General features: G+C 44.0%; 2 protein-coding genes across 2 annotated transcripts; one reads left to right on the forward strand and one right to left on the reverse strand.

Moving 5' to 3' along the window:
- Positions 1-343: 343 nt before the first annotated feature.
- FPR1 (formyl peptide receptor 1) lies at positions 344-6,664 on the reverse strand. The gene is made up of 2 exons (XM_003813667.5): positions 6,374-6,664; positions 344-1,573 (listed from the first exon to the last, which is right to left on the reverse strand). The coding sequence occupies exon 2, from the start codon at positions 1,560-1,562 to the stop codon at positions 510-512; it is 1,053 nt and encodes a 350-aa protein (XP_003813715.1). The 5' UTR covers positions 1,563-1,573; positions 6,374-6,664; the 3' UTR covers positions 344-509.
- A 62-nt stretch (positions 6,665-6,726) lies between these two features.
- On the forward strand, positions 6,727-25,123 carry FPR2 (formyl peptide receptor 2). Its single transcript, XM_055103569.2, is given in 5 exon segments — positions 6,727-6,847; positions 14,577-15,777; positions 17,912-18,067; positions 23,239-23,559; positions 23,562-25,123. Coding segments are annotated over 2 exon segments (1,053 nt in total). The 5' UTR covers positions 6,727-6,847; positions 14,577-15,777; positions 17,912-18,067; positions 23,239-23,252; the 3' UTR covers positions 24,308-25,123.
- The last annotated feature ends 1,696 nt before the right edge of the window (positions 25,124-26,819 follow it).

The following is a 26,819-nucleotide window of genomic DNA, read 5'->3' on the forward strand; positions in this document are numbered from 1 at the left end:
ACAGGCATGAGCCACCGCTCCTGCCCTATATAAAGTATCTTCTTGTATATCTTGTCTGATTTAAGCCATACTCTTTCACACTTCTCCCTCCTCCTTCATTTACCTAGGATGACTATATAATTTATTTTTCACAGCAGGGCATTTTTCAGAATGGAAGTGGACACTACTCATCATGATGCCAGAATGATGGGTATCATTCACTACTCATAATTCAGGACTAATAATAATGGGTATTATTTGGGTTCATTGCAGGCAAACTAGGATGCAGATGACAGCTTCTTCCTATCATTTCCCACCCTGACCACCCGAGACTGAGGTCCAAAATCAAAAAAGAAGTCAATAATAAACTCATATCTGTTTATTCTCCCCAAATCAGGGGACACAAAGGCTTTTTTTTTTTCTGATGAGTGGGTAATCCTAAAATAAGCAGGAAATGCCTGTGGCTCAGCCTAACTCAAGGTGAGACGAAGCTGGAGCTGGGAGCTCGAAAGTGTCCCCAAGCTCCCTCCTCACTTTGTCTGTAACTCCACCTCTGCAGAAGGTAAAGTAGAATTGGTAGCTGTGTCACTGGTTTGGGTTGAGTCCTCGGTCAGGGCCCTCTCCAGACTGGCGGGAAGGGCGTGGATCAGCCTCTCCCGGAAGTCCTGCCCCATGAAGACATAGAGCATGGGGTTGAGGCAGCTGTTGAAGAAGGCCAGGGCACTTGTCACATCCACTGCAATACCAATTTCTTTGTACATGCCTTGCAATAACTCACGGATTCTGACTGTGGCTATAAGGGCCACCACCTGATATGGGGACCAGCAGAGAAAAAAGGCTGCTGCGACAAAGGAGAGGACCCGTAAGGGACGACTGGACTTAATCAAGCCTTGCTTGTGGATCTTGGTGGCAATAAGCCCATAACTGACAGCGACGATGGACATGGGTGCGCTGAAGCCAATGATGAACCGGATGATGCCTCTCACCGTCAACATGGCAATGGCCACCTTTATCCTCTCTTTAGGGTCGTTGGTCCAGGGTGAAAAGTTAAAAGTGCAGGCTACTGTCCCCATTTTACCAGGTACTGTAGTCACACGAATGATAACTGGCAATGTGAGGAGCAGAGCCATCACCCAGGGCCCGATGATCACCTTCTTGGCCAGGCTCACGGTGCGGTGGTTCTGGGTCCAGACTGGATGCAGGACACAAACACAGCGGTCCAGAGCAATGAGGGCGATCAGGAAGACACTTCCGAACAAGTTGATATCCACTATGGTAAAGATGAATTTGCACAGGAACCAACCGAAAGGCCAATGTCCTCCCATGGCCTTCCTGACCATGAAGAATGGCAAAGTGGAGGTGAAACAGAAGTCAGCCACGGCCAGGTTCAGGTAACTGATGGTGGTGACTGTGTGTGTCATCCGGAATCCAGCCACCCAGATCACAAGCCCGTTGCCCAGGACCCCGAGGACAAAGGTGACTGCAAATACCAGGTAAGTGACGATATCCAGGAAGAGATAGCCAGCAGATACAGCAGGTGTCCCTCCAGAGATGTTCGTGGGGAGAGAGGAATTTGTCTCCATCTTGTCTGCTCCTGAAATAGTGCAGTCGTGGTCATTCCTCAGTTATGAACCTCCGTACCATTTCCCCACCCCCTCATTTCTGCCCCTGCCAGTTTTCCCACTCCTAGCTTTCTCACCTTCCCCTAGAGCTCCCACAACAGCCGGAACATCCTCACCACTGTCCCTTACACATGCCCACATCTATACATTGGCAATCTTTTATTGTACCTGTTGGGCAAGATTACATCTTTTTTTTTTTTGAGATGGAATATTGCTCTGTCACCCAGGCTGGAGTGCAGTGGCGTGATCTCTCACTGCAACCTCCACCTCCCGGGTTCAAGCGATTCTCCTGCCTCAGCGTCCTGAGTAGCTGGGACTACAGGTATGCACCACCCCAGTCCTGGCTAATTTTTGTATATTTAGTAGAGGTGGGGTTTTGCCATGTTGGCCAGGCTGGTCTTAAACTGCTGACCCCAGGTGATCCACCCACCTCAGCCTCCCAAAGTGCTGGGATTACAGACGCGAGCTACCGCACGTGGCCAAGATTGCGTCTTATGACACATCCTCATAATTGCTAACATGCAAGCCCCTACCAGGGAGATTAAATGGCTAAGGAAGATAGGGTCCTTGACCTCCAAGAGGAGAATATGGGGCCAAAGATGTATAGAGAAAACATGTATTCAAACAAAAATGTTCATAGAGACACTCCTCACTATAGCCAAAAGGTAGAAACAACCCAGATGTCCATCAACAGATGAATGGATAAACAAAATGTGGTTTATCCACCCAATGGAATATTATTCAGCCATAAAAAACAATGAAGCACTGATATATGCTACAACGTGGCTGAACCTTGAAAACATTACGCAACAAAAGAGGGCTGGATGTGGTGGCTCATGCCTGTCATCCCAGAGCTTTGGGAAGCTGAGGTAGGAGGATTGCTTGAGCTCAGGAGTTCATGATCAGCCTGAGCCACATAGCAAGATCCTCATCTCTAACAACAACAACAAAATTAAATTAAATTAGCTGGATGTGGTGGCACACACCTGTAGTCCTAGCTACTCAGAAGGGTGAGATGGGAGGCTCACTTGAGCCCAGGAATTCAAGGTTAATAGTGTGCTATGATTGAGCCACTGCACTCCAGCCTGGGCAACAAAGCGAGACCCTGTGTCTAAAATGAAAGAAAAAAGAAAGGAAGGAAAGAAGGAGGAAGGAAGGAAAGAAGGAAGGAAGGAAGGAGAGAAGGAAGGAAGACACCACAAGTCACATTTTGTATGAGACCACTTGTATGAAATATCCAGAGTAGCCAAACTCACAGAGACCGAATGCAGATTAGTGATTGCCAGGGACTGGGGAAACTAGGAAGTGGGGAATTGTTGCTTAATGCATATGCAGTTTTTGCTTGGTGTGATAAAAAAGTTCTGGAACTAGATAATGGTTATGGTTGCAACACACTGTAGTTGTACTTAATGCCATTGAATTGTACATTTAAATGGGTAACTTTTTTATTGTTGTTTGAGATGCAGTCTCGTTCTGTCACCCAGGCTGGAGTGCAGTGGTGCGATCTTGGCTCGCTGCAACCTCCGCCTCCCGCGTTTAAGTGATTCTCCTGCCTCAGCCTCCTGAGTAGCTGGAATTACAGGCACTTGCCACCATGCCCAGCTAATTTTTATATTTTTGTAGAGATGGGGTTTCACCATGTTGGCCAGCCTGGTCTCAAACTCCTTGACCTCAGGTGATCTGCCCGCCTCGGCGTCCCAAAGTGCTGAGATTATAGGCGTGAGCCACTGTGCCCAGCCTAAAATGGTTAACTTTTTGTTATGTGTATGTTACCATCAGTTTAATAAAGAAAAAATAAGAGCATAAGATATCAGAAAATCAGTGGGCGACAGCTTCAGTGACCTAGTGTCACACAAACGTGGACTAAGACTTTCTCTCACCCATGACACTGCATAAGAACTAAAAGGTATGCAACTTCTCAGCCGGGCGCAGTGGCTCACGCCTGTAATCCTAGTACCTTGGGAGGCCGAGGCGGGTGGATCACGAGGTTAGCAGTTCGAGACCAGCCTGGCCAACATGGAGAAGCCCCATCTCTACTAAAAATACAAAAATTAGCCAGGCATGGCGGTGGGTGCTTTTAGTCTCAGCTACTCCAGAGGCTGAGGCAGGAGAATCACTTGAACATGGGAGGCGGAGGTTGCAGTGAGCAGAGACTGCGCCATTGCACTCCAGCCTGGGCGACAGAGCGAGACTCCGTTTCAAAAAAAAAAAAGATATGCAACTTCTCCACTCCAAATTCTGCTCCCTCTCTCTCTTTAAGGTCATGAAATCTCCCTTTCCTCTCTCATCATGGGAAGCAAGGCATAGTACTTGGTTAGTTTTCCAACATAGGTCAAATGGATCCGTGAGTGATACTAAATGACGTATAATCAAGTATTATATCCAATGGATTCTGTGCTAGAAGAAGTCAGAACAACAGACTCTGTTTCCACTCTCGTCTCTGCGGTTACCTTGGCCAGATGGATGGGAGGTGCTTCTCCATCCATTGGATGGGCTCAGCACTCTTGGGGATGTAGAAGACCGTGATAGAAATAATAGTCCAAATATGTATTGGATATGACATTTCATTAGATCAGGTATGCAAAGTGCATGTCAGGTTCTTGCCAAGAGCTGGCCTTCTCTCTTTTTTTTAATTTATTTTATTTTATTTATTTATTTGTTTTGAGATGGAGTCTCGCTCTATCACCCAGGCTGGAGTGCAGTGGCGTGATCTGAGCTCACTGCAACCTCCGCCTCCCAGGTTCAAGCGATTCTCCTGTCTCAGCCTCCTGAGTAGCTGGGATTTCAGGTGCACGCCGCCGTGCCTGGCTAATTTTTTTTTTTAATTGTATTTTAGTAGACATGGGGTTTCACCATGTTGCCCAGGCTGGTCTCAAACTCCTGAGCTCAGGCAGTCCACCTGCCTCAGCCTCCTAAAGTGTGCCCGGCCTGGTCTTCTCTTCTAATGCTTGCAGCAGCCTTCCTCAAAATTGTTACTATGAGGGTCACTGTCTTTATGGTACCCATTTTGCAGATGAGGAAAGTGCGACTTAGAGCATTTCAGTTAATTCCTTAAAGTCACCCAACAGCCCAGGCTGTCGAATTCCAGCAAAAGTCTCTTTCTGCCTCTGCCTTGCCATGCTACCGGCACAGAAGAGCTGGCTAATACACTAGTCACTCACCACATGTGGTTTTAAAGCACTTGAATTGTGGCTAGTCCAACTGGAGATAGGCTGTAGGAGTAAAATACCCATCAGATTTCAAAGACTTAGTATGAAAAAAATATTGTGACCATCTCATTAATAGTTTTTATATTGACTACATGTTAAAATGATAATAATTTGGCTATTCAAATTTAGGTTAGATATTTTATTAAAATTAAGTTCGCATGTTTCTCTTCACCTTTTTAAAGTGCCTACTTGACACTTTGAAATTACATATGTGGCTCACATTTCTAATGAACTTTGATACTCTACAATCTCAGAAACAACTCAGAGATGTCTCCCTCCCCTACCACCCATCCAACCACCAAAATACCCTGAGGACTCTTTGTCCTCAAGAATCTCTAAGGCAACCAGTTCAGAAGATTGTTGCAATGAATGAGGAAGATTCTGCAATAATGAGCTGGAACATACCAGAGAGGAAAACCTGTGCAATTTTGTCCAATTATGGTTCAAGGGAAAAATCCTGTGATTTGCAAGGAACACAGGCCTTGGTGGCTGCCATCGATGAAGGACTTTATGCTTGATAATCATTGTACCACATCCTCAACTTTCTTGCCTCTGATCTCAACAAACTCAGTATTGATTATACATCATCATCACTGTGTGACAGAAGAGGAAACTAGGAGCTTGATGAGAAATGACAGCCAATGTCTGCAGATTCATGAGAGGGCAGGGCTGTATTCCGCTGCTGGGTCCTATGCACCATGCAGAACCAGTGTCTTCACGTGGAGACTCATCACTGATCCGAAAGGTGACTGCTTCTGTATTACACTCATTTCCCCATGACCCATCATAAAGTTGTTAGGGCTCTTTTGCTTTCTCCTGAAAGCTTCAAACCAAACATCCTTTCCCACCCCGATTCAAGCCCTCAAGCTGATGCCCTTGCCTCTTGCTCCACCAGATTCTCCTCCTGCTGGCTCCTGCATCACTGTTCTCTGCCCTCATCTCAGTGACCAGAAAACAAGTGTTTCCATCCAAGAACTACCCTCTACTGGTCCCATAAAACTCATTCCCCCATTTACTCAAGAACGTCCCTCCTTCACTTATCCCTTCTCTCTCCTGCAGCCTCATAGTGTCTCTATATTCCATCATTCCCATCAGGACCCCAATAAAGTCTAGAGCCTATTTGTTTATTTATTTATTTACTTATTTATTTGAGATGGAGTCTCACTCTGTCACCTAGGCTGGAGTGCAGTGGTGCAATCTGAGCTCACTGCAACCTCCACCTCCCAGATTCAAGCAATTCTCCTGCCTCAGCCTCCCAAGTAGCTTGAATTACAGACGCCCACCACCACGCCTGGCTAATTTTTGTATTTTTAATAGAAGTGAGGTTTCAACATGTTGGCCAGGCTGGTCTCGAACTCCTGACCTCAAGTTATCCACCTGCCTTGGCCTCCCAAAGTGCTGGGATTACAAGCATGAGTCACCGTGCCCGGCCTGTTTAGAACCTCTTTAAAAAAATTATTCTTCAACTCCACATCCTTCTTCAACCAAAGAGTCTATTGTGTTCACCAGTGTATTAAGTGTGTCTATGTCAAGCTACTCAGTCCCCCAGAATATGTTTCTTACCTGGACTGTTCACCAGCTGTGGTCTTGCTCTGGGTAGTTCTAGGTCTGGGTCTCCTGGGGAGAGTGACTCAGGCTCTAATGATTGCAACAAAACATACACCAAGGAACAGGAGGAGGGGTAAAGGAACTGAAACCAGCTGGGTAGCAGGAAATAGGAAGTCAGAGCTTCTTCTGATTTTTGATGGCCCCAAGAATACACCAATATACTGTCTGTTTTAATGGCATTAGGACAGTGGGCTGGGCCTGTTTAGAAACTCATGTACCTGACTGTATTTCTCAGCCTCAGTCTCTGTGGGATGCAGAGGTTCAGTGCTCTCAACATCAAGGGCCAAGAAATCCAAGTGTCCGGGCCCCTGCTCCCTCCAAGGGTCAAGGTAAAGAAAGCAGCAAGCACTGTGGTGAGAAGAATCAGAGGGAAGCAATGAAAGGAAGAGAAGAAGTCGTGAGGGATGGAGACCAGAAACACAGAGAGAGGTAAGGGACGGGGGGAAGTTGAGACAGTTGGCAGGACAGCACGTCCACACCCATGCACACCACCAAGATTAACCCCATAATCCTCTGATCTTGTGGAAGCTCATTTGTAGTCTTCTAGCCCAAAGAAATAACTGTTTTTCTGAAATGTTAAGCATCCTTCCAAGGGTATCAGAGTGATATGGAGAAATATGGTAAGACAGTTACAGAATCAGAGATAATGACACTGATTCTGAAAGCATTATTACCAAGGCATTGTTGCATTAAGGCTGTTTTTTTTTTTTTTTTTCTTTTAGAGACAGTATCCTGCTACGTTGCCCAGGCATGTCTCAGACCCCTGGGTTTAGTGATCCTCCTGCCTCAGCCTCCCCAAATGCTGGGATTACAGGCGTGAGCCGGGCTGTTTTTAATTCTAAGTAATTTATAATTTACAATTACACCTAACAATGGCTTCAACCAGGGGTGTCCAATCTTTTGCCTTCCCTGGGCCACACTGGAAGAAGAAGAATTGTCTTGGGCCACACATAAAATACACTAACACTAACGATACCTGATGAGCTAAAAAAAAAAAAAAATCCCCCAAAAATCTGATAATGTTTTAAGAAAGTTTATGAATTTGTGTTGGGCTGCATTCAAAGCCATCTTAGGCCATGGGCTGGACAAGCTTAGCTTAGAACCAAGACGAAATTTATGGTTTACTTTACAAGAATTTTGCAAGAGGGTAATACTAGGTTAGGTTATATCTGGAAAATATCATCAAGAACTACATTCATTTTAATCTTTCCTCTTTTTTATCCCTAATATGGTGACTTTTTTTCCTGGGGATTGCCACTTCATGGCTCCAAGAAAGCTACCACAGCTCCTGACTTCACATTACAGCAGGGGTCCCCAACCTCCAGGCCATAGACCAATACACAGACCGATACTGGTCTGTGGCCTGTTAGAAAGTGGGCTGCACAGCGGGTGACTGGCAGGCGAGCAAGAGAAGCTTCATCTGTATTTACAGCCACTCCCCATTGCTGGCATTACTGCCTGAGCTCTGCCTCCTGTCAGATTAGTGGCGGCATTAGATTCTCATAACAGTGTGAACCCTACTGTGAACTGTGCATGCCAGGGATCTGGGTTGTGTGCTCCTTATGAGAATCTAATGCCTGATGATCTGTCACTGTCTCCCATCACTCCCAGATGGGACTGTCTAGTTGCAGGAAAGCAAGCTCAGGGCTCCCACGGATTCTACATCATTGTGAGTTGTATAATTATTTCATTGTATATTACAATGTAATAATAATAATAGAAATAAAGTCTACAATAAATGCAATGTGCTTAAATCATCCTGAAACCATCTACCCCGCCACCCCATGGAGAAATTGGTTTTTATGAAACTGGTCCCTGGTGCCAAAAATGTTGGGGACTGCTACACTCCAGCATCCCACACCAGGAGGATGGGGATCAGATGGAGAATCACTGAAGATCTTTAATCAGAAGGGTGATATGTTCGTTTGTACTTTATAAACATTTGTGTTTGTATTTTATAAACATTTTCTTGGGATCGTAACAACAGATGCATTTTAGAAGATTCCCAAGGTATGAAGGATAACAAATGAAGACGTGCCTAGGAGTCACATGGAAGCCAACACTTTGTAAGTGGATTAAAATAAAGGGAATGGCAGAGGACATCATTATGCACAGAGGAGAAGGGCCCAAATGTCAAGAGAAAACAAGAGACAAGGGACTCCACAGAGAGTAATTGCCAGAAAAATTTGTAGGTCTTTTGAAGTCTGACTGTTCTTCCTAAAACGGGGGTCCTGGGACACCCCTACCTGTTTCCCATGAGCCCTCTTTTCTAAAACATAAGTAGGTTTTCTTCCTTGCTACCAAATGGCCCGTGATTAGCACACTAGGTTGGGCAAAAATAGAGCCGAGTGTGCATTCCAAAGTGACTATGGTGAAGAAAAAAGGCAAAGTCTTAAAATGGACTTCCACTTCTGTGTTTGCGTAAGGCTAAAAGGGAAGATGTCTTAGGTTGACCGGAATGGGGGTATTCCTGCCTATGCTGCAAAAGTCCCTGACTCTTCTGGTAACTGAAACATGAGAAATGGCCTCGGCGAGCAGCACAGCCTCCCAGTAAAGCACTGGACTGAGGTGGTGAAGCCAGATTGCCTGGACTAGAATCCCAGGACTACTGTTCACTAGCTCCAGACAAGCCAGCTAATCCAGGGGTCTCAAACATTTCCCCCAACTTTTATTTTTTTGAGACAGAGTCTCACTGTGTCACCCAGGCTGGAGTACAGTGGTGTGATCTTGGCTCACTGCAGTTTTGCCTCCTAGGTTCAAGTGATTCCCCTGCCTCAGCCTCTCCAGTAGCTGGGATTACAGGTGCCCGCCACCACGCCTGGCTAATTTTTGTATTTTTTAAGTAGAGATGTGGTTTTGCCACGTTGACCAGGCTGGTCTTGAACTCCTGACCTCAAACAATCACCTGCCTTGGCCTCCCAAAGTGCTGGGATTACAGGACGGAACCACTGCACTGGGCCACAAACATTTCCTATGAAGAGCCAGATGGTCAATATATTTCATTTGGCAGGCCATAGGGTCTCCATCACAACTCCTTGGCTCTGCTGTTGTAGCCTGAAAACAGCCACAAGCAAAGTTGTAAATGAGGAGCATGACTGTATGTCAATAAAACTTTATTTAAAACACGACAATTGGACTTCATATAAGTTTTGCATGGCACAAAATACCCTTCATTTGATTTTCTTTAGCCGGTAAGAAATATTAAAGCCATTCTTGGCTCTCAGGCCATACGAAAACAACCAGTGGCTAGATTTGACCCCTGATTTAACTGCACTGGGTCCCAGTCACTTCACCTGTGAATTGAGAGCAATGACACTTACAGAGGTGTTTTCTGGAGCAGAACAAATAAGATCAGTGATACAAAGCATTTGGCATGAATTCCAGTGCAATAAGTATTATCAATATCTTAGTAATTACATAAACCTCTCTATCTGCTGTTTCACATTCTCTGCGGTGAACCTATCCATGCTTAAAACTTGAACCACACCTCAGCTAACATTCACCAGACCCCTGTCTCTAGCTCAGACCTGCCCTTGATGTCCAGACACATCATTTTGGGTTCCTGTTTCCTTTCAAACTCATCTGCAGCCTTTGCTCTCCTCACCTTCTCCCACAACTCTGTTAAGGACTAAATTGTGTCACAGTCCCCTTCAAATTCTTAGGTTGAAGCCCTCACCCCATGATATGGTTTGGCTGTGTCCCAACCCTGATCTCATCTTGAATTGTAGCTCCCATAATTCCCACGTGTTGTGGGAGGAACCAGGTGGGAGATAGTTGTTTCATGGGGGCGGTTTCCCCCATAATGTTCTCACGGTAGTGAATATGTCTCACGAGATCTGACGATTTTATGAGGGGTTTCCCCTTTCACTTGGTTCTCATTCTCTTTTGCCTGCCGCCATGTAAGATGTCCCTTTGTTCTTCCTTCGCCTTCCGCAATGATTGCGAGGCCTCCCCAGCCACGTGGAACTGTGAGTCCATTAAACCTCTTCCCTTTATAAATTACCCAGTCTTGGGTATGTCATTATTAGCAGCATGAGAATTGACCAATACACCCCAGCATGTCAGAATGTGACTGTATTTGGGGATACGACCTTTAAAGAGGTAATTAGCTGAAACTGAGGTCATTAGGGTGTGCCCCAACTCAATATGACTGATATCCTTATGAAAAGAGGAGATTCAGACACAGACAGGCATAGAGGGAAAACTGTGTGAAAACATGAGGAGGAGGCGGTATCTGCAAGCCAAGGAGAGAGGACTCAGGAGGAATCAACCCTGCTGACACCTTGATCTTAAACTTCCAGCTGATAAAACTGTGAGAAAATATATTTCTATTGTTGTAGCCGCCCAGCCAATGGTATTTTGTTATGGCAGCTCTAACAAACTAAACACTCTGCTTCTTTTCATTGACTCTCATCTCAATGACAGCCCCCAAATCTACGCAGTTACCTTGGTGCAACCGTTCTGAAGAAAATGGCCACAATATTCTTGGACTCTCCTTCCACTGACAGGAAGGCAGGCATATTGTATCCCCTCTCCCCTGGAACCTGGGTAGGGTTGGGACTACTTTGACCAAAGAATGTGGTAGAAATGACTTCCACGTAGCTTTCAAGGCTAGGTCAAAAAAGGCTAGGAAGCATCTTCCGGTTCTCCTGGAACACGTGTTCTGGAGGAAGGCAGCCATTGTCCTGCGACTTTGATTCCGCTGAGACCACCATGCTGGAAAGGCTGCCCGTAGGCACTTGGTGCAATACCAGCCTAGTTCAGCATTTGAGTCATTCCAACCCAGGCATCTGACATGTGAATGAAGGAGCTCTAGATGACTCTGATTCACAGTCTTCTAGTCACCCCCAGACCTTTGAGTTTTGGGTGGCAGAGACAAGCATCTCCTCTGTGCCTTATCCTAATTCCCAACATAATCCATGAACATAATGAAATGGTTGTTTTACATGCTATGATTTGGGTGGTTATACAGCAATCATGAATTATGAATGTGGGCTTCATAAAGACCCTTCATGCTTCCTCATTCTCCAGAGCCATTTGGTCTCCAAGCCCAGTCTACCAAGCCTGGAAATCTTTCCCTAAACTACACCTCCTCTCTAGCACACTACTCCAGCACAGGCAACTATTCGACAAGTTCACCTTGATCTCTGGCAACTTCTTACCCTTTAAGATCTCTGCCTCCAACTAGGAACATTCTCAGAGCCATCCCTTTGCAGGGGGACTCTAGAACAATGTTTTTTGGAAGCACACTCCTGACAAGTCACTCTCCTGCTTAAATAGCTTTTAAGCAGAAGAAATTTTAAGAAAGAAATTTTTTTTAGATCAATATCCTTGATGAACATTGATGCAAAAATCCTCAATAAAATACTGGCAAACCAAATCCAGCAGCACATCAAAAAGCTTATCCACCACAACCAAGTGGGCTTCATCCCTGGGATGCAAGGCTGGTTCAATATATGCAAATCAATAAATATAATCCAGCATATAAACAGAACCAAAGACAAAAACCACATGATTATCTCAATAGATGCAGAAAAGGCCTTTGACAAAATTCAACCACCCTTCATGCTAAAAACTCTCAATAAATTAGGTATTGATGGGACGTATCTCAAAATAATAAGAGCTATCTATGACAAACCCACAGCCAATATCATACTGAATGGGCAAAAACTAGAAGCATTCCCTTTGAAAACTGGCACAAGACAGGGATGCCCTCTCTCACCACTCCTATTCAACATAGTGTTAGAAGTTCTGGCCAGAGCAATTAGGCAGGAGAAGGAAATAAAGGGTATTCAATTAGGAAAAGAGGAAGTCAAATTGTCCCTGTCTGCAGATGACATGATGGTATATCTAGAAAACCCCATTGTCTCAGCCCAAAATCTCCTTAAGCTGATAAGCAACTTCAGCAAAGTCTCAGGATACAAAATCAATGTACAAAAATCACAAGCATTCTTATACACCAATAACAGACAGAGAGCCAAATCATGAGTGAACTCCCATTCACAATTGCTTCAAAGAGAATAAAATACTTAGGAATCCAACTTACAAGGGACGTGAAGGACCTCTTCAAGGAGAACTACAAACCACTGCTCAATGAAATAAAAGAGGACACAAACAAATAGAAGAACATTCCATGCTCATGGGCAGGAAGAATCAATATCATGAAAATGGCCATACTGCCCAAGGTAATTTATAGATTCAATGCCATCCCCATCAAGCTACCAATGACTTTCTTCACAGAATTGGAAAAAACTACTTTAAAGTTCATATGGAACCAAAAAAGAGCCTGCCTTGCCAAGTCAATCCTAAGCCAAAAGAACAAAGCTGGAGGCATCACGCTACCTGACTTCAAACTATACTACAAGGCTACAGTAACCAAAACAGCATGGTACTGTTACCAAAACAGAGATATAGATCAATGGAACAGAACAGAGCCCTCAGAAATAACGCCGCATATCTATAACTATCTGATCTTTGACAAACCTGAGAAAAACAAGCAATGGGGAAAGGATTCCCTATTTAATAAATGGTGCTGGGAAAACTGGCTAGCCATATGTAGAAAGCTGAAACTGGATCCCTTCCTTACACCTTATACAAAAATTAATTCAAGATGGATTAAAGACTTAAATGGTAGACCTAAAACCATAAAAACCCTAGAAGAAAACCTAGGCATTACCATTCAGGACATAGGCACGGGCAAGGACTTCATTTCTAAACCACCAAAAGCAATGGCAACAAAAGCCAAAATTGACAAATGGGATCTAATTAAACTAAAGAGCTTCTGCACAGCAAAAGAAACAACCATCAGAGTGAACAGGCAACCTACAAAATGGGAGAAAATTTTCGCAACCTACTCATCTGACAAATGGCTAATATCCAGAATTTACAATGAACTCAAACAAATTTACAAGAAAAAAACAAAAAAACCCATCAAAAAGTGGGCAAAGGATATGAACAGACACTTCTCAAAAGAAGACATTTATGCAGCCAAAAGACACATGAAAAAATGCTCATCATCACTGGCCATCAGAGAAATGCAAATCAAAACCACAATCAGATACCATCTCACACCAGTTAGAATGGCAATCATTAAAAAGTCAGGAAACAACAGGTGCTGGAGAGGATGTGGAGAAATAGGAACACTTTTACACTGTTGGTGGGACTGTAAACTAGTTCAACCATTGTGGAAGTCAGTGTGGCGATTCCTCAGGGATCTAGAACTAGAAATACCATTTGACCCAGCCATCCCATTACTGGGTATATACCCAAAGGACTATAAATCATGCTGCTATAAAGACACATGCACACGTATGTTTATTGCAGCACTATTCACAATAGCAAAGACTTGGAACCAACCCAAATGTCCAACAATGATAGACTGGATTAAGAAAATGTGGCACATATACACCGTGGAATACTATGCAGCCATAAAAAAGGATGAGTTCATGTCCTTTGTAGGGACATGGATGAAATTGGAAATCATCATTCTCAGTAAACTATCGCAAGGACAAAAAGCCAAACACCACATGTTCTCACTCATAGATGGGAATTGAGCAATGAGGAAACATGGACACAGGAAGGGGAACATCACACTCTGGGGACTGTTGTGGGGTGGGGGGAGGGGGGAGGGATAGCATTAGGAGACATACCTAATGCTAAATGACAAGTTAGTGGGTGCAGCACACCAGCATGGCACATGTATACATATGTAACTAACCTGCACATTGTGCACATGTACCCTAAAACTTAAACTATAATAATAAAAAAAAAAGAAAGAAATTTTAAGAAGAAATTCTAAGTTCTTTTTACAGCATTCAAGACCATCCAAGAAATTGCCTCTGCCACCCTCTACATACTTAATGCTTATTGCTGTCTGCCTCATCATCTATGCTCTGGTAAACAAAAGTAACCTGCTTTTTTGTGACCCCTTTCGTGGGTATTTTTACTCCCCTCTGACAAGAATGCATTATTTTTTCTCCTTTATCTGAGTCTTTAAGACTCAGCCTACATGTTCCCTCCTCCGGATATTGACTCTAGATTCGTGAATCTGAGTTAGTGGTTCCTTTTAGAGGACCTCACAAGGAGCCAGGCGTCTGTCTGTCACTACGTGCCCCCACCCTATTGTAACTAAGCACTGCATTCTCACCTCTCTATTCAGGTGGTCCGCAGAGCCCATGTCTGATTGATCTCTATGTCTCCAGCAGCCAGCAAGGAAGCACCTCTTTAGAGACCTGCACCTATACAATACCTACCACCTTTTATTTCTCGATATGTGAACTCCATTGAGAACAAACGAGTAAATGTAGGTAATGTGCCTTCTTCTTTTCTTTTCTTTTCTTTTTTTTTTTTTAGATGGAGTCTTGCTCTGTTGCCCAGGCTGGAGTTTAGTGGCACAATCTCGGCTCACTGTAACCTCCGCCTCCCGTGTTCAAGCGATTCTGCCGCCTCAGCCTACCAAGTAGTTGGGATTACAGGTGCCCACCACCACGCCCAGCTAATTTTTTTTGTATTTTTAGTAGAGGTGGGGTTTCACCATGTTGGCTAGGATGGTTTTCAACTCCTGACCTCAAGTGATCCACCCACCTCGGCCTCCCAAAGTGCTAGGATTACAGGTGTAAGCCACAGCGCCCGGCCAGTAATGTGCCTTCTTAAGTTCTGTGAGCCATTCTAACAAATTATCAGAACAGAGGAAGGGGTTATAAACATCCCCCCACCCCCAATTTATAGCCAGTCAGTCAGAAGTACAGGTGGCCACCTGGGACTTGGATTGGTGTCTGAAGTGAGGACAGTCTTGGGAGAGTGAGCCCTTTAACTTGTGGGATCTGACACTAACTCCAGGTAGACAGCGTCGGAGCTGAATTGAATTGTGAGATACCCAGTGGTGTCCCCAGAGAATTGGAGAATTGCTTGATATGGAAAAGACCCACACATTTGATGCCAGAAGGACTGCATAAGTCGAGAATTGAGTTTGACTTAATCATCATATTTGGGCTTGATTGCGTGGCTGAAACTCTTCTCACTTCAGTAATTGTTTCTTTCATTTTCATGAAACTCTGAAGAAGGAAGGGCTGGACATTCAGATTCCTTGACCCTTGACATTTGGAAGCATGAACTCCAGTCTCTCACAGAAGGCTGGAGGTGAAGGAACATTCAGACACATTGGTTTCTAAGAAGAGTCTGCTGACAACATACCCAAGGTGTCTTCTGAAAATTATAAGAAATCCTGAGTTTCTGTTAGGGGATTGGCTCCAGCTCCATTGTCCCTCCCCCATCATTCAGTAGTCTCCGCAAAAGCCCTTAGAGCCGGTGTTGCTCCACAGGAAGCCAAGAAGCACACAGGAAAAGGAGCTTAGCTGCTGGTAAGTTGGGGACTGACAATTTAAAATTTATCGTTGGAACTCCTGCTCTCTGACAAACACCTCCTAAATTCTAGAGCAGTGCTGTAATGGAGTATCCACTTGCCACAGGCGGCTTTTGAGCCCCTATGTTTCTATCTTGATCTGAAATGTGCTTAAGTGTAAAATATACTTAGTGTAGTTTAATCATTAGTACGATCAAAATAATACAACTTTACTCGTTAATAACTTTTATTTTCGTAACGTGTTCCAACGATTTTTTTTATTTGCGGGGTTAAATGAAACATATTATTATAATTAATTTCTCCCAATGATTTTACTTTTTTAACATGGCTACTAGAAAGTTGTAAGTCACGTGTGTGGCTGGAATTTAGGGCTTGCATTACCCCGTCTCTACTAAAAATGCAAACAACAAACTAGCCAGGCGTAGTGGTGGGAGCCTGTAATCCCAGCTACTCAGGAGGCTGAGGCAGGAGAATCGCTTGAACCTAGGAGGCCGAGGTTGCAGTGAGCCGATATCGTGCCATTGCACTCCAGCCTGGGCAAGAAGAGTGAAACTCTAACTCAAAGATAAATAAATAAACATGTGAAGGAGCCAGGTGTGAGGAGCTTAAGAGGAAGAGCATGGTAGGCAGAAAGAACAGAGAAGGCAGAAGCCCCGAGATGACAATGAGCTGCATGTTCAAGGAATCAGAGCCCGTTGTGGGTGGAGCCCAGTATGTCCCACGAGAGTGCAGAGATGAGGTCTGAGGAATGCACAGGGCAGGTCCAGGGGTACTTGAGGGAACTTAAGATAAGGATAAGTTAGAAGTTTGGAAGCCATTAGAAGGTGTTGAAAATAGCATCACCATTTTATTGGACCTTTTTTTTTTTTTTTTTTTGAGACAGAATCTTGCTCTGTCGCCCAGGCTGAAGTGCAGTGGCGCAGTCTCGGCTCACTGCAAACTCTGCCTCTCAGGGTCAAGCGATTCTCCTGCCTCAGCCTCCCAAGTAGCTGGGATTACAGGCACCCGCCATCACGCCCAGCTAATTTTTGTGTTTTTTAAGTAGAGACAGGGTTTCATCATGTTGGGCAGGTTGGTCTCGAACTCCTGACCTCAGGTGATCCACCCACCTCATCCTCCCAAAGTGCTGGGATTACAGGCATGAGCCACTCCCGGCCCTTATTGGACTTTTTTTTTTTTTGAGACAGAGTTTTGCTCTTGTTGCCCAGGCTGGAGTGCAATGGCACGATCTCAGCTCACTGCAACCTCCGCCTCCCTGGTTCAAGCGATTCTCCTGCGTCAGCCTCCCAAGCAGCTGGAATTACAGGCACGTGCCACCACGCCCAGCTAATTTTGTATTTTTAGTAGAGATGGGGTTTCTTCATGTTGGCCAGGTTGGTCTCGAACTCCTGACCTCTGGTGACCCACCTGCCTTGGCCTCCCAAAGTGCTGGGATTACAGGTGTGAGCCACTGCACCTGGCCCTTATTGAACTTTTTAAAAGCTCATTTGGTTTCCTTCTGGAGATTGGATTGTAGGGCAGGGGAAAGTAGGACCAGGAACAACCTATTTGCAAAGTTGGCGCAAACATTCCTGCCTGACAGGACCATGGACACAGGTTGTAGAGATAGAGATGGCTCTGGCTGTGCATTCAGCAGATTCTGTAGATAGAATTAATAGGACTTGGATGGGATTGTGGTGAGAGAAAGGGAAATGAAAGATAAGTTCTAGTTTGGAAGCTTTAACAACTGAGTGTTTAAACTCAAATAGACACAAAATATTGGAAGAGTGGCAGGTTTGGGAGGATGAGACAATCAACTGTTTGGTTGAGCCACGTTAGGTTTGGAATGTCTACGGGACTCCCATGGGGAGAGGTTATATCAGCCTGGAGCACCAGAGAGAGGCCAAGGCTGATAGTTTAGATGAAAAGAGAGCATGATATTTTAAGCCCTGAGACTGGATAATATCACCTATAGAAAGACTATATAGAGATAAGAGAGGTGGGGAACAAGTAAAAGCTGCGGGACACTCCTAAATTTAGAGTCAAATTTAGAGCAGAAAATACTAGCAAAGGGGACTGAAAAGAGGTGGCCAATTGAGCTTCAAATGCAAGTGAAAGTGTGTTGTGTGTACATTTATCATCTCATGGCACAGGAAAAACGTGATTTAAGGAGAAGGAAGCGATCCAGTGGGAAGAAGAGACCCAATGGGTCCTCTATCACGAAGATATTGAGATAAGAACCAATATGGATTTGCACCCACTGCGTTTGCAGCCTTGAGGTCATAAGCATCCTCAGGAAAATGCACCAGGTCAGTGCTGAGAACTGGAGTCAATACAGACTCGATTCAGGAGAAAAAGTGAGGCAGGGAATCAAAGGAAGCAAACACAGAAAACTCCTTCCAAAATCTGGCTGCAAATTCTTTTCACAGAAAGAATTCTCTCAGGAGAAATAGGGTTAACACCAGAAAGGAATATAGTCCAAGGATCTTTTTGGTTGTTTTTTGTTTTGTTTTTTGGGGTGGTTTTTATTTTGTTTTTGTTTAGTTTTGTTGTTGTTTGTTTGTTTGTTTTTGAGACGGACTCACTGTTGCCCAGGCTGGAGTGCAGTGGTGCGATCTCAGCTCACTGCAACCTCTGCCTTCCAGGGTTCAAGAGGTCTTCCTGCCTCAGCTTCCCAAGTAGCTGGGATTGCAAGCGCGTGCCATCATGTCCAGCTAATTTTTGTATTTTTAGTAGAGATGGGGTTTCACCATGTTGGCCAGTCTGGTCTCAAACTCCTGGCCTCAAGTGATCCACTTGCCTCAGCTTCCCTAAATGTTGGGATTACAGGCGTGAGCCACGGCACCTGGCCAAGGATGGTTTCTTTTTAAAGGGAGGGGATATGATTTATGTAATGTTTATGTAATAGTGAGAATGATCTAGTAGAAATAAAATCTTGAGGGTTTGTTTTTGGCAGAAAATGGAAGGACAAATGCAGGGGGAAAGTTTGTGGGAAGATGAGAGGGCATCCTGGGCCAATGCAGGGAGGGAAATTATTGGGAAGAACAAGAAGTCTTTATTCACAGTGACAGGGGCAGGTAGACTGAGGGTCAGAGGAGGAACGGCTGAAAATTTCACATCTAGTTATTACCATTTTCTCATTATAATGTCAGTCAAGGGCATCTGCTGAGAGTGGGAAAAACAGAATAAATGAGGTACTTTTTGGAGAAAGCAGGACTGAAATAATTAAGGTGTGGGATAGTGAGTGCGCTGGAGAAGTAGAGTAACCTAATGAGGAACTGCTGAGTTTTCATTTGAAATCTGTGGTCATAAATTCAATTGCAACCCTCAATAATTGTGAAAGTCACTTCCACTCTCTGAGCCGTACTTTCCTACCTGTTACGCAAGGACAGCACTTGTCCCAAAGCAAGGATATTGTAATCAGAGATGATAAAATGTATAGTGACTGGCACATATTAAGGACTCACCAAATAGCAGACCTCATAATCAGTGCAGGTATCATCTGTGGTTCGCAGTTCTCCTCCTTACATTACAACTAGGGTGGACCCAAAACTTTGCAATTTTTGCCTTGTTAATTTGTCCTCACCTGTCATTGCACAATCATCCTTCCTTGTTGTATCAACATTTTTTTTTTTCTGGAGACGGAGGCTCGCTCTTTCACCCAGGCTGGAGTGCTGTGGCACGATCTTGGCTCACTGCAACCTCTGCCTCCCAGACTCAAGTGATTCTCCTGCCTCAGCCTCCCAAGTAACTGGGATTACAGGCACCCGCCACCATGCCCAGCTAATTTTTGTATTTTTAGTAGAGACAGGGTTTCACCATGTTGGCCAGGCTGGTTTCGAATTCCTGGCCTCAAGTGATCCACCTGTCTTGGCCTCCCAAAGTGCTAGGATTACAGGCGTGAGCCACTGCGCCCAGCCTGTATCAACATTTTAAAATGAATTTGAGATTATGGATAGATCATGTCTTCTAAGTGCCTTGTAGAATGTTTGGAGTGTGGATAGAGAAAATCTGAGTCTGTTGAGGAACTATGGGGTGGAAAAGGGTTAACAGCACAATTCTGTTGTAATCAACCTGGCTGAGCTCCAATTCTGTCTCTACTCTTTCTACCTGGGAACGTTGAACAATTAACGCAGCCCATCTAAGTCTTAACTTCCTCATCTGTACAATGGTTATACTAATTATCAGGTTGCTGCAAAAGTACTTGTGGTTTTTGCTATTATTTTTAATGGCAAAAACGGCAGTTACCTTTGCACCAACCTAATATCACTAAGATTAATCAATATTCACTGTGTCTCAGGAGTGCTCAGTGTTTACACATATTAACACAGCCCATCCACAGATCCTGTGAGAGGCGTTGATAGGGTTAAAGGAAAAGCTCTTGGCGTGTGGGTAATGTTCATAAGTAGAAACAACTATTGCTATGAGCATCGTTCTTGTCCTGACCTTGAACTTCATAATGGATTGAGCCCCACGACACAGCACACAGCCTGGTGAGGGCCAAGAGTTCCCATTTGTCATAGATGTACTCAGTCTAGCCTAAAAGATTTCCACATCTATTCTCACTTAATCCTCACCTGAAAGTTAGACTTCACCATAAAAAAATTGTCCTCGTTCTGCAGAGCAGAAAACTGAGGCTCAAAGAGAGATCAGTGACTAAAAACTCATAGTGAGGAGACATCACAGATGAGATTAGAAGAGAGACCTAGCTGACTTCAGAGCCCAGTGTATATATATATATATATATATTTTTTTTTTTTTTTTTTTTTTTTTTTTTTTTTAGACAGAGTCTCGCTCTGTCCCCCAGGCTGGAGTGCAGTGGCACGGCTCACTGCAACCTCCGCCTCCCGGGTTCAAGCGATTCTCCTGCCTCAGCCTCCCCAGTAGCTGGGACTGCAAGTGCATGCCACCAGGCCCGGCTAATTTTTTGTATTTTCGGTAGAGACGGGGCTTCACCGTATTGCCCAGGGTGGTCTGGAACTCCTGACCTCAGGCAATCCACCCTCCTTGGCCTCCCAAAGTGTTAGGATTACAGGCGTGAGCCACCGTATCTGGCTGAGCCCAGTATTCTTTATAACAGTGACTCTCAATTGGGGGTGACTTTGCCTCCGAGGGGACCTTTGACAATGTTTATGGAACCTGTTGATTGTCATTTCTGGAGAAGGAGTTGCTACTGGTGTCTGTGGATAGAGGCCAGGGGGGCTGCTAAACATCCTACTGTGTCCAGAACAGTCTGCCACAACGAAGAATTACCCAGACCCAGATGTCAATGGTGCCAAGGTTGAGAAACCCTGAGCTACATTAAATAACGTCCCACGGAATATCTCAGTGAAACTCACTGGTAATAGCAGGAAGAAAAGGAGGAAATAAGGAAAAGGAAGAAGGCTAAAAGTCACCAGACTGAGGCAGAGCCCTATCCTAGTAATCTTGGGGGAATCCCTTTCAAAGGCAGGACTTCTGTATGCAAAGGCAGTGGCTCTGGAGTTGTCCATCTTGGTTTCCATATCTTGCTGCCTCCACTGACTGGCTGGGCATGATGTTGGAAAAAACTACAGAAGTCCCCGGGCCATGAATTCCCCCAGATGTGATGGCTGTTTCCCAACGTTATTATGAGCATTAGATGTGAACAAGTGCTATGGAATTGCTATTTCTCTTAAAGATGCTGAATAGCCCAGTCTGAGATGATTCTCAAATTCTCATGGCCATAGCAAATCATCCTGGCTTTTACACAAACAGATTCTAGAATGAGATTTATGGATATAATTGTTTTTCATTTTTATTATAAGTTCAGGGGTATATGTGCAGGTTTGTTATACAGGTAAACTTGTATCCTGGTGTTTTCTTGTACAGATTATTTCATCACTGAGGTATTAAGCCTAATACCCACTACTTATTTTTCCTGATCCTGTCCCTCCCCCCACCCTCCACCTTCCGGTAGGCCCCAGTGTTCCCCTCTTTGTGTCCATGTGTTCTCATCATTTACCTCCCATTTGTAAATGAGAACATGTGGTATTTGGTTTTCTGTTCCTGCGTTAGTTTGCTAAGGATAATGAATACAATTTTAACAGGCAGCCTGGATGTTTCTGATAAAGTCCACAGACCACGGCATAAGAAAATGTGCTCAGGTGACATGGGACTTTGTGTTGAACTGGATACAAATATTACAGATGTGATCCGGACCAGAGGCAGGGACTACATGTTTTGGGTTTTTGTTCTTAAAAGAAAAAAACAAAAACAAAAAAACTTGATCTGAGAAGCTCTGAGGGTTACATTCTTACAATGTTATTGTCCACAATTTAGTCACGTGTCCACTACCAAAGCAATCCCTTGCAAAGTAAAAGGAATTCTAGTTAGTGCTAATTAGACTAGTCAAGATTTACTCCCAACATGGAGAAAAGACACCTTCTCTGCAGGGTGAGTAACTAAACACAACTGTGGTTTTTCGAGCAGAGAAGAATGGGGAACCGTTGCTGGGTGGGCAACCAGCAATATCTGTCAAGTGTAAGGGTTTAGAAGTCAGACCACGCCAAACCGAAGTCCTTAATCTATTATCTACTACCTAAATGACCTTCAACACATTTCACAATTGCCCTGAGCTTTAATTTATTCTAATGAAAACTAGAAGTAATGAATATTACACAGCTATTACATAGGCCAAACCGGATCCCATATGTAGTAATTAACACAATGCATAGTCTCTAATAAGAACTTCACAAGTATTAATACGACTTATTATTCTCATAGTCTTTATCCCACAGACACCAAAGCTATACAAATCGGCACTGATTATTTGCATTCCAAACAGAGAAGAGCTCCACATCAAGCAGGGACAGGGAAAAGCAGAGGGTAGAAAGCAGAGATGGAACTCTCTTTGCCGACTTCCTCTAGTGCAGAATCCTCAGGATATAACATACTACTACATGTTACCAGTGACTCCTCAAAATTCTCTTCAACAATAACCTCAAGCCAAACCCTCAAACTTTATCTTGAGTACTAGCCAAGCAATAGGTCAAGGGTTCTCACAGTTTGAGGGACAGGAGTTGGGAGACTGGAAGAACCTGGGGCTGAAAGAGGTTGCAGAGCTTGCCAGCATGTTTGCATTGAATTGTGGGAGACACAGATGTGAGCCTTCTGATTCTGAGTCTTGTGCCTTCCTCACAATGCTGAGGCTGCCTATGCTCAATTTTCCATTGTCCATACAACATAAGTTCAGTATGAGCCTTGTGATCCTCTTGGTGAAGTGATCAGCCCGATAAGTGAAATGCATATTGATAATGATGGGAATATGGAGGACTATCCCTTCCCAAAGGAGCATCCAAGAGAATGCCAATTCTATAGCACCGTTGTCAACAAGGCTTAGTAGATAGAGTGGGTCTCCTGGTAGGAGTGGGAGCTTTAGTGGAAGTTGATGTGAGCTATAAATACAGATGCTGTAAGATGGTTCCACAGCTGAGAAATGGCCATTGTTGGAATGTTTCAGGTGCTGCTGGCAAGATGGAAACCAACTTCTCCACTCCTCTGAATGAATATGAAGAAGGGTCCTATGAGTCTGCTGGCTACACTGTTCTGCGGATCCTCCCATTGGTGGTGCTTGGGGTCACCTTTGTCCTCGGGGTCCTGGGCAATGGGCTTGTGATCTGGGTGGCTGGATTCCGGATGACACGCACAGTCACCACCATCTGTTACCTGAACCTGGCCCTGGCTGACTTTTCTTTCACAGCCACATTACCATTCCTCATTGTCTCCATGGCCATGGGAGAAAAATGGCCTTTTGGCTGGTTCCTGTGTAAGTTAATTCACACGTGGTGGACATCAACCTCTTTGGAAGTGTCTTCTTGATTGGTTTCATTGCACTGGACCGCTGCATTTGTGTCCTGCATCCAGTCTGGGCCCAGAACCACCGCACTGTGAGTCTGGCCATGAAGGTGATTGTCGGACCTTGGATTCTTGCTCTAGTCCTTACCTTGCCAGTTTTCCTCTTTTTGACTACAGTAACTATTCCAAATGGGGACACATACTGTACTTTCAACTTTGCATCCTGGGGTGGCACCCCTGAGGAGAGGCAGAAGGTGGCCATTACCATGCTGACAGCCAGAGGGATTATCCGGTTTGTCATTGGCTTTAGCTTACCGATGTCCATTGTTGCCATCTGCTATGGGCTCATTGCAGCCAAGATCCACAAAAAGGGCATGATTAAATCCAGCCGTCCCTTACGGGTCCTCACTGCTGTGGTGGCTTCTTTCTTCATCTGTTGGTTTCCCTTTCAACTGGTTGCCCTTCTGGGCACCGTCTGGCTGAAAGAGATGTTGTTCTATGGCAAGTACAAAATCATTGACATCCTGGTTAACCCAACGAGCTCCCTGGCCTTCTTCAACAGCTGCCTCAACCCCATGCTTTACGTCTTTGTGGGCCAAGACTTCCGAGAGAGACTGATCCACTCCCTTCCCACCAGTCTGGAGAGGGCCCTGTCTGAGGACTCAGCCCCAACTAATGACACGGCTGCCAATTCTGCTTCACCTCCTGCAGAGACTGAGTTACAGGCAATGTGAGGATGGGGTCAGGGATATTTTGAGTTCTGTTCATCCTACCCTAATGCCAGTTCCAGCTTCACCTACCCTTGAGTCATATTGAGGCATTCAAGGATGCACAGCTCAAGTATTTATTCAGGAAAAATGCTCTTGTGTCCCTGATTTGGGGCTAAGAAATAGACAGTCAGGCTACTATAATATTAGTGTTTGTTATTTTTTGTTTTTTGACTTCTACCTATACCCTGGGGTAAGTGGAGTTGGGAAATATAAGAAGAGAAAGACTGGCGGGGATTTGTAAGACTTAGATGAGATAGTGCATAATAAGGGGAAGACTTTAAAGTATAAAGTAAAATGTTTGCTGTAGGTGTTTTATAGCTATTAAAACAAATCAGATTATGGAAGTTTTCTTCTATTTTTAGTTTGCTAAGAGTTTTCTGTTTCTTTTTCTTACATCATGAGTGGACTTTGCATTTTATCAAATGCATTTTCTACATGTATTAAGATGGTCGTATTATTCTTCTTCTTTTATGTAAATCATTATAAATAATGTTCATTAAGTTCTGAATGTTAAACTACTCTTGAATTCCTGGAATAAACCACACTTAGTCCTGATGTACTTTAAATATTTATATCTCACAAGAGTTGGTTAGAATTTCTGTGTTTATGTTTATATACTGTTATTTCACTTTTTCTACTATCCTTGCTAAGTTTTCATAGAAAATAAGGAACAAAGAGAAACTTGTAATGGTCTCAGAAAAGGAATTGAGAAGTAATTCCTCTGATTCTGTTTTCTGGTGTTATATCTTTATTAAATATTCAGAAAAATTCACCAGTGAAGCCAACTTGGTCTTGTGTTTTCTTTCTGGGAAGATTTTTAATAACAAGTTTGTTTTCTTTAACAGTGATTAGACTCTTCTGTTTTTGTTTTTTTGTTTTTTCCTATCTGTCAGTTTTGGTAAACTGAATTTCAAGGAGTTTGGCCATTTCATTCAAACTGTCAAACTCATCAGCATAAAATAGTATAATAACTGTTTAAAAGTTATAAAACAGTATGAAACTTGGCTGGATGCAGTGGCTCATGCCTGTAATCCAAGCACTTTGGGAGGCCAAGAAGGGTGGATCACCTGAGGTCAGGAGTTCGAGACCAGCCTGGCCAACATGGTAAAACCCCATCTCTACTTAAAATACAAAAATTAGCTGGGCATGGTGGTGCACACCTGTAATCCCAGCTACTTAGGAGGCTGAGGCAGGAGAATTGCTTGAACCCGGGAGGTGGAGGTTGCAGTGAGCCAAGACTCTGCCATTGCACTCCAGCCTAGGGGACAAGAGTGAGACTTTGTCTGAAAAAAAAAAAGTATGAAACTTGAAATGCTTTCTTTTATTTATTTATTAATTTCTGATTTTTGTTCTTCTTGTTGTTATTATCCTAGAGCACAGCCTTTGGAGATACAGTTTCTTTTAAACAACGAAAATGTAAGCTCTCTGAAGTCAGGGATTTTGGTCTGTATGGTTTGCTGATTGAACCCCATCCTCTATGTGTAAAATACTGTCTGATATGTAATAGACATTCATTAAATACTCATTGAATAAATGAATCAATAAACAATAGTATCACCTAGGTGTCAAGTGAGAAGTTTTAATGTCAAATCAAAATTATCTCCAACCCTCATTACATGAACCAGACCATGTCCAGTAAACACCCATCCTCAAGCACACAATATTTAGAAATACTCATGTGGCTTACTTTTTCATCAATTTCTGGTTTTGAGCTTCTGCTTTAAGGAAAGTACCACGGCTAACTGTTGCCTCACGCCTTTGTTTTGAAATAAATCAACCCACAAAGGTACTCAGCCCTTTACTTTGCTTACAGGAAATGACCACTCAGAAATGGTCCTTCGGTGCGGAACATACTTTCCAGATGCACTGGCAAAAGACAGAACTCTACACGAATATGAGGCAGTCGTGTTATCAGCGTCCTCACTCACTCCACCGCTTCTCCCTTTCCCTCCTGTTTCCCCTAAAGTTATTTACATTTCCAACATTTCCAAAACAGAGAAGTTTACTTAGTTCATTTGCATTCTTGACTCCTATAAATGCTTTCCAGTTCCTAAGAAAAGTATACCCTTTAATGCCCGACTAAGTTGTGGCCATAGAAAATAAGGAACAAAGAGAAAACCCAAGAAGGAGAAACCTGGAGCCAAGAACAGCATATGACCTTGAAACAGGAGAACCAGGGCTTCTAGATTGGCTAGTTAACAGCCTTCCTCCACTGCCAGGACAGAGGAGTCTTACTTTCCTTCCCACTGGCCTTGGTTAATTGCACTGGAACAGTGCCTGCTGCATCCTCCCCATTTTTCTTTTCTTCATTGGAAGTTGCCATTGTGGATTCTCAGTTCCAATTGCACCCTTGTGTACTGGGGTCTTCAGAAGCTGAGGATTCTTGGTGTTTATGGGACATTCACCACCAATAAACATTTCTAGACTTGCTCGAATCTGGAAGTCCAAAATAAAACTCTGGGGATAGTGTCCATGG

This window comes from Pan paniscus, chromosome 20 (assembly GCF_029289425.2).
Source record: "Pan paniscus chromosome 20, NHGRI_mPanPan1-v2.0_pri, whole genome shotgun sequence".
Lineage (NCBI taxonomy): Eukaryota > Metazoa > Chordata > Mammalia > Primates > Hominidae > Pan > Pan paniscus.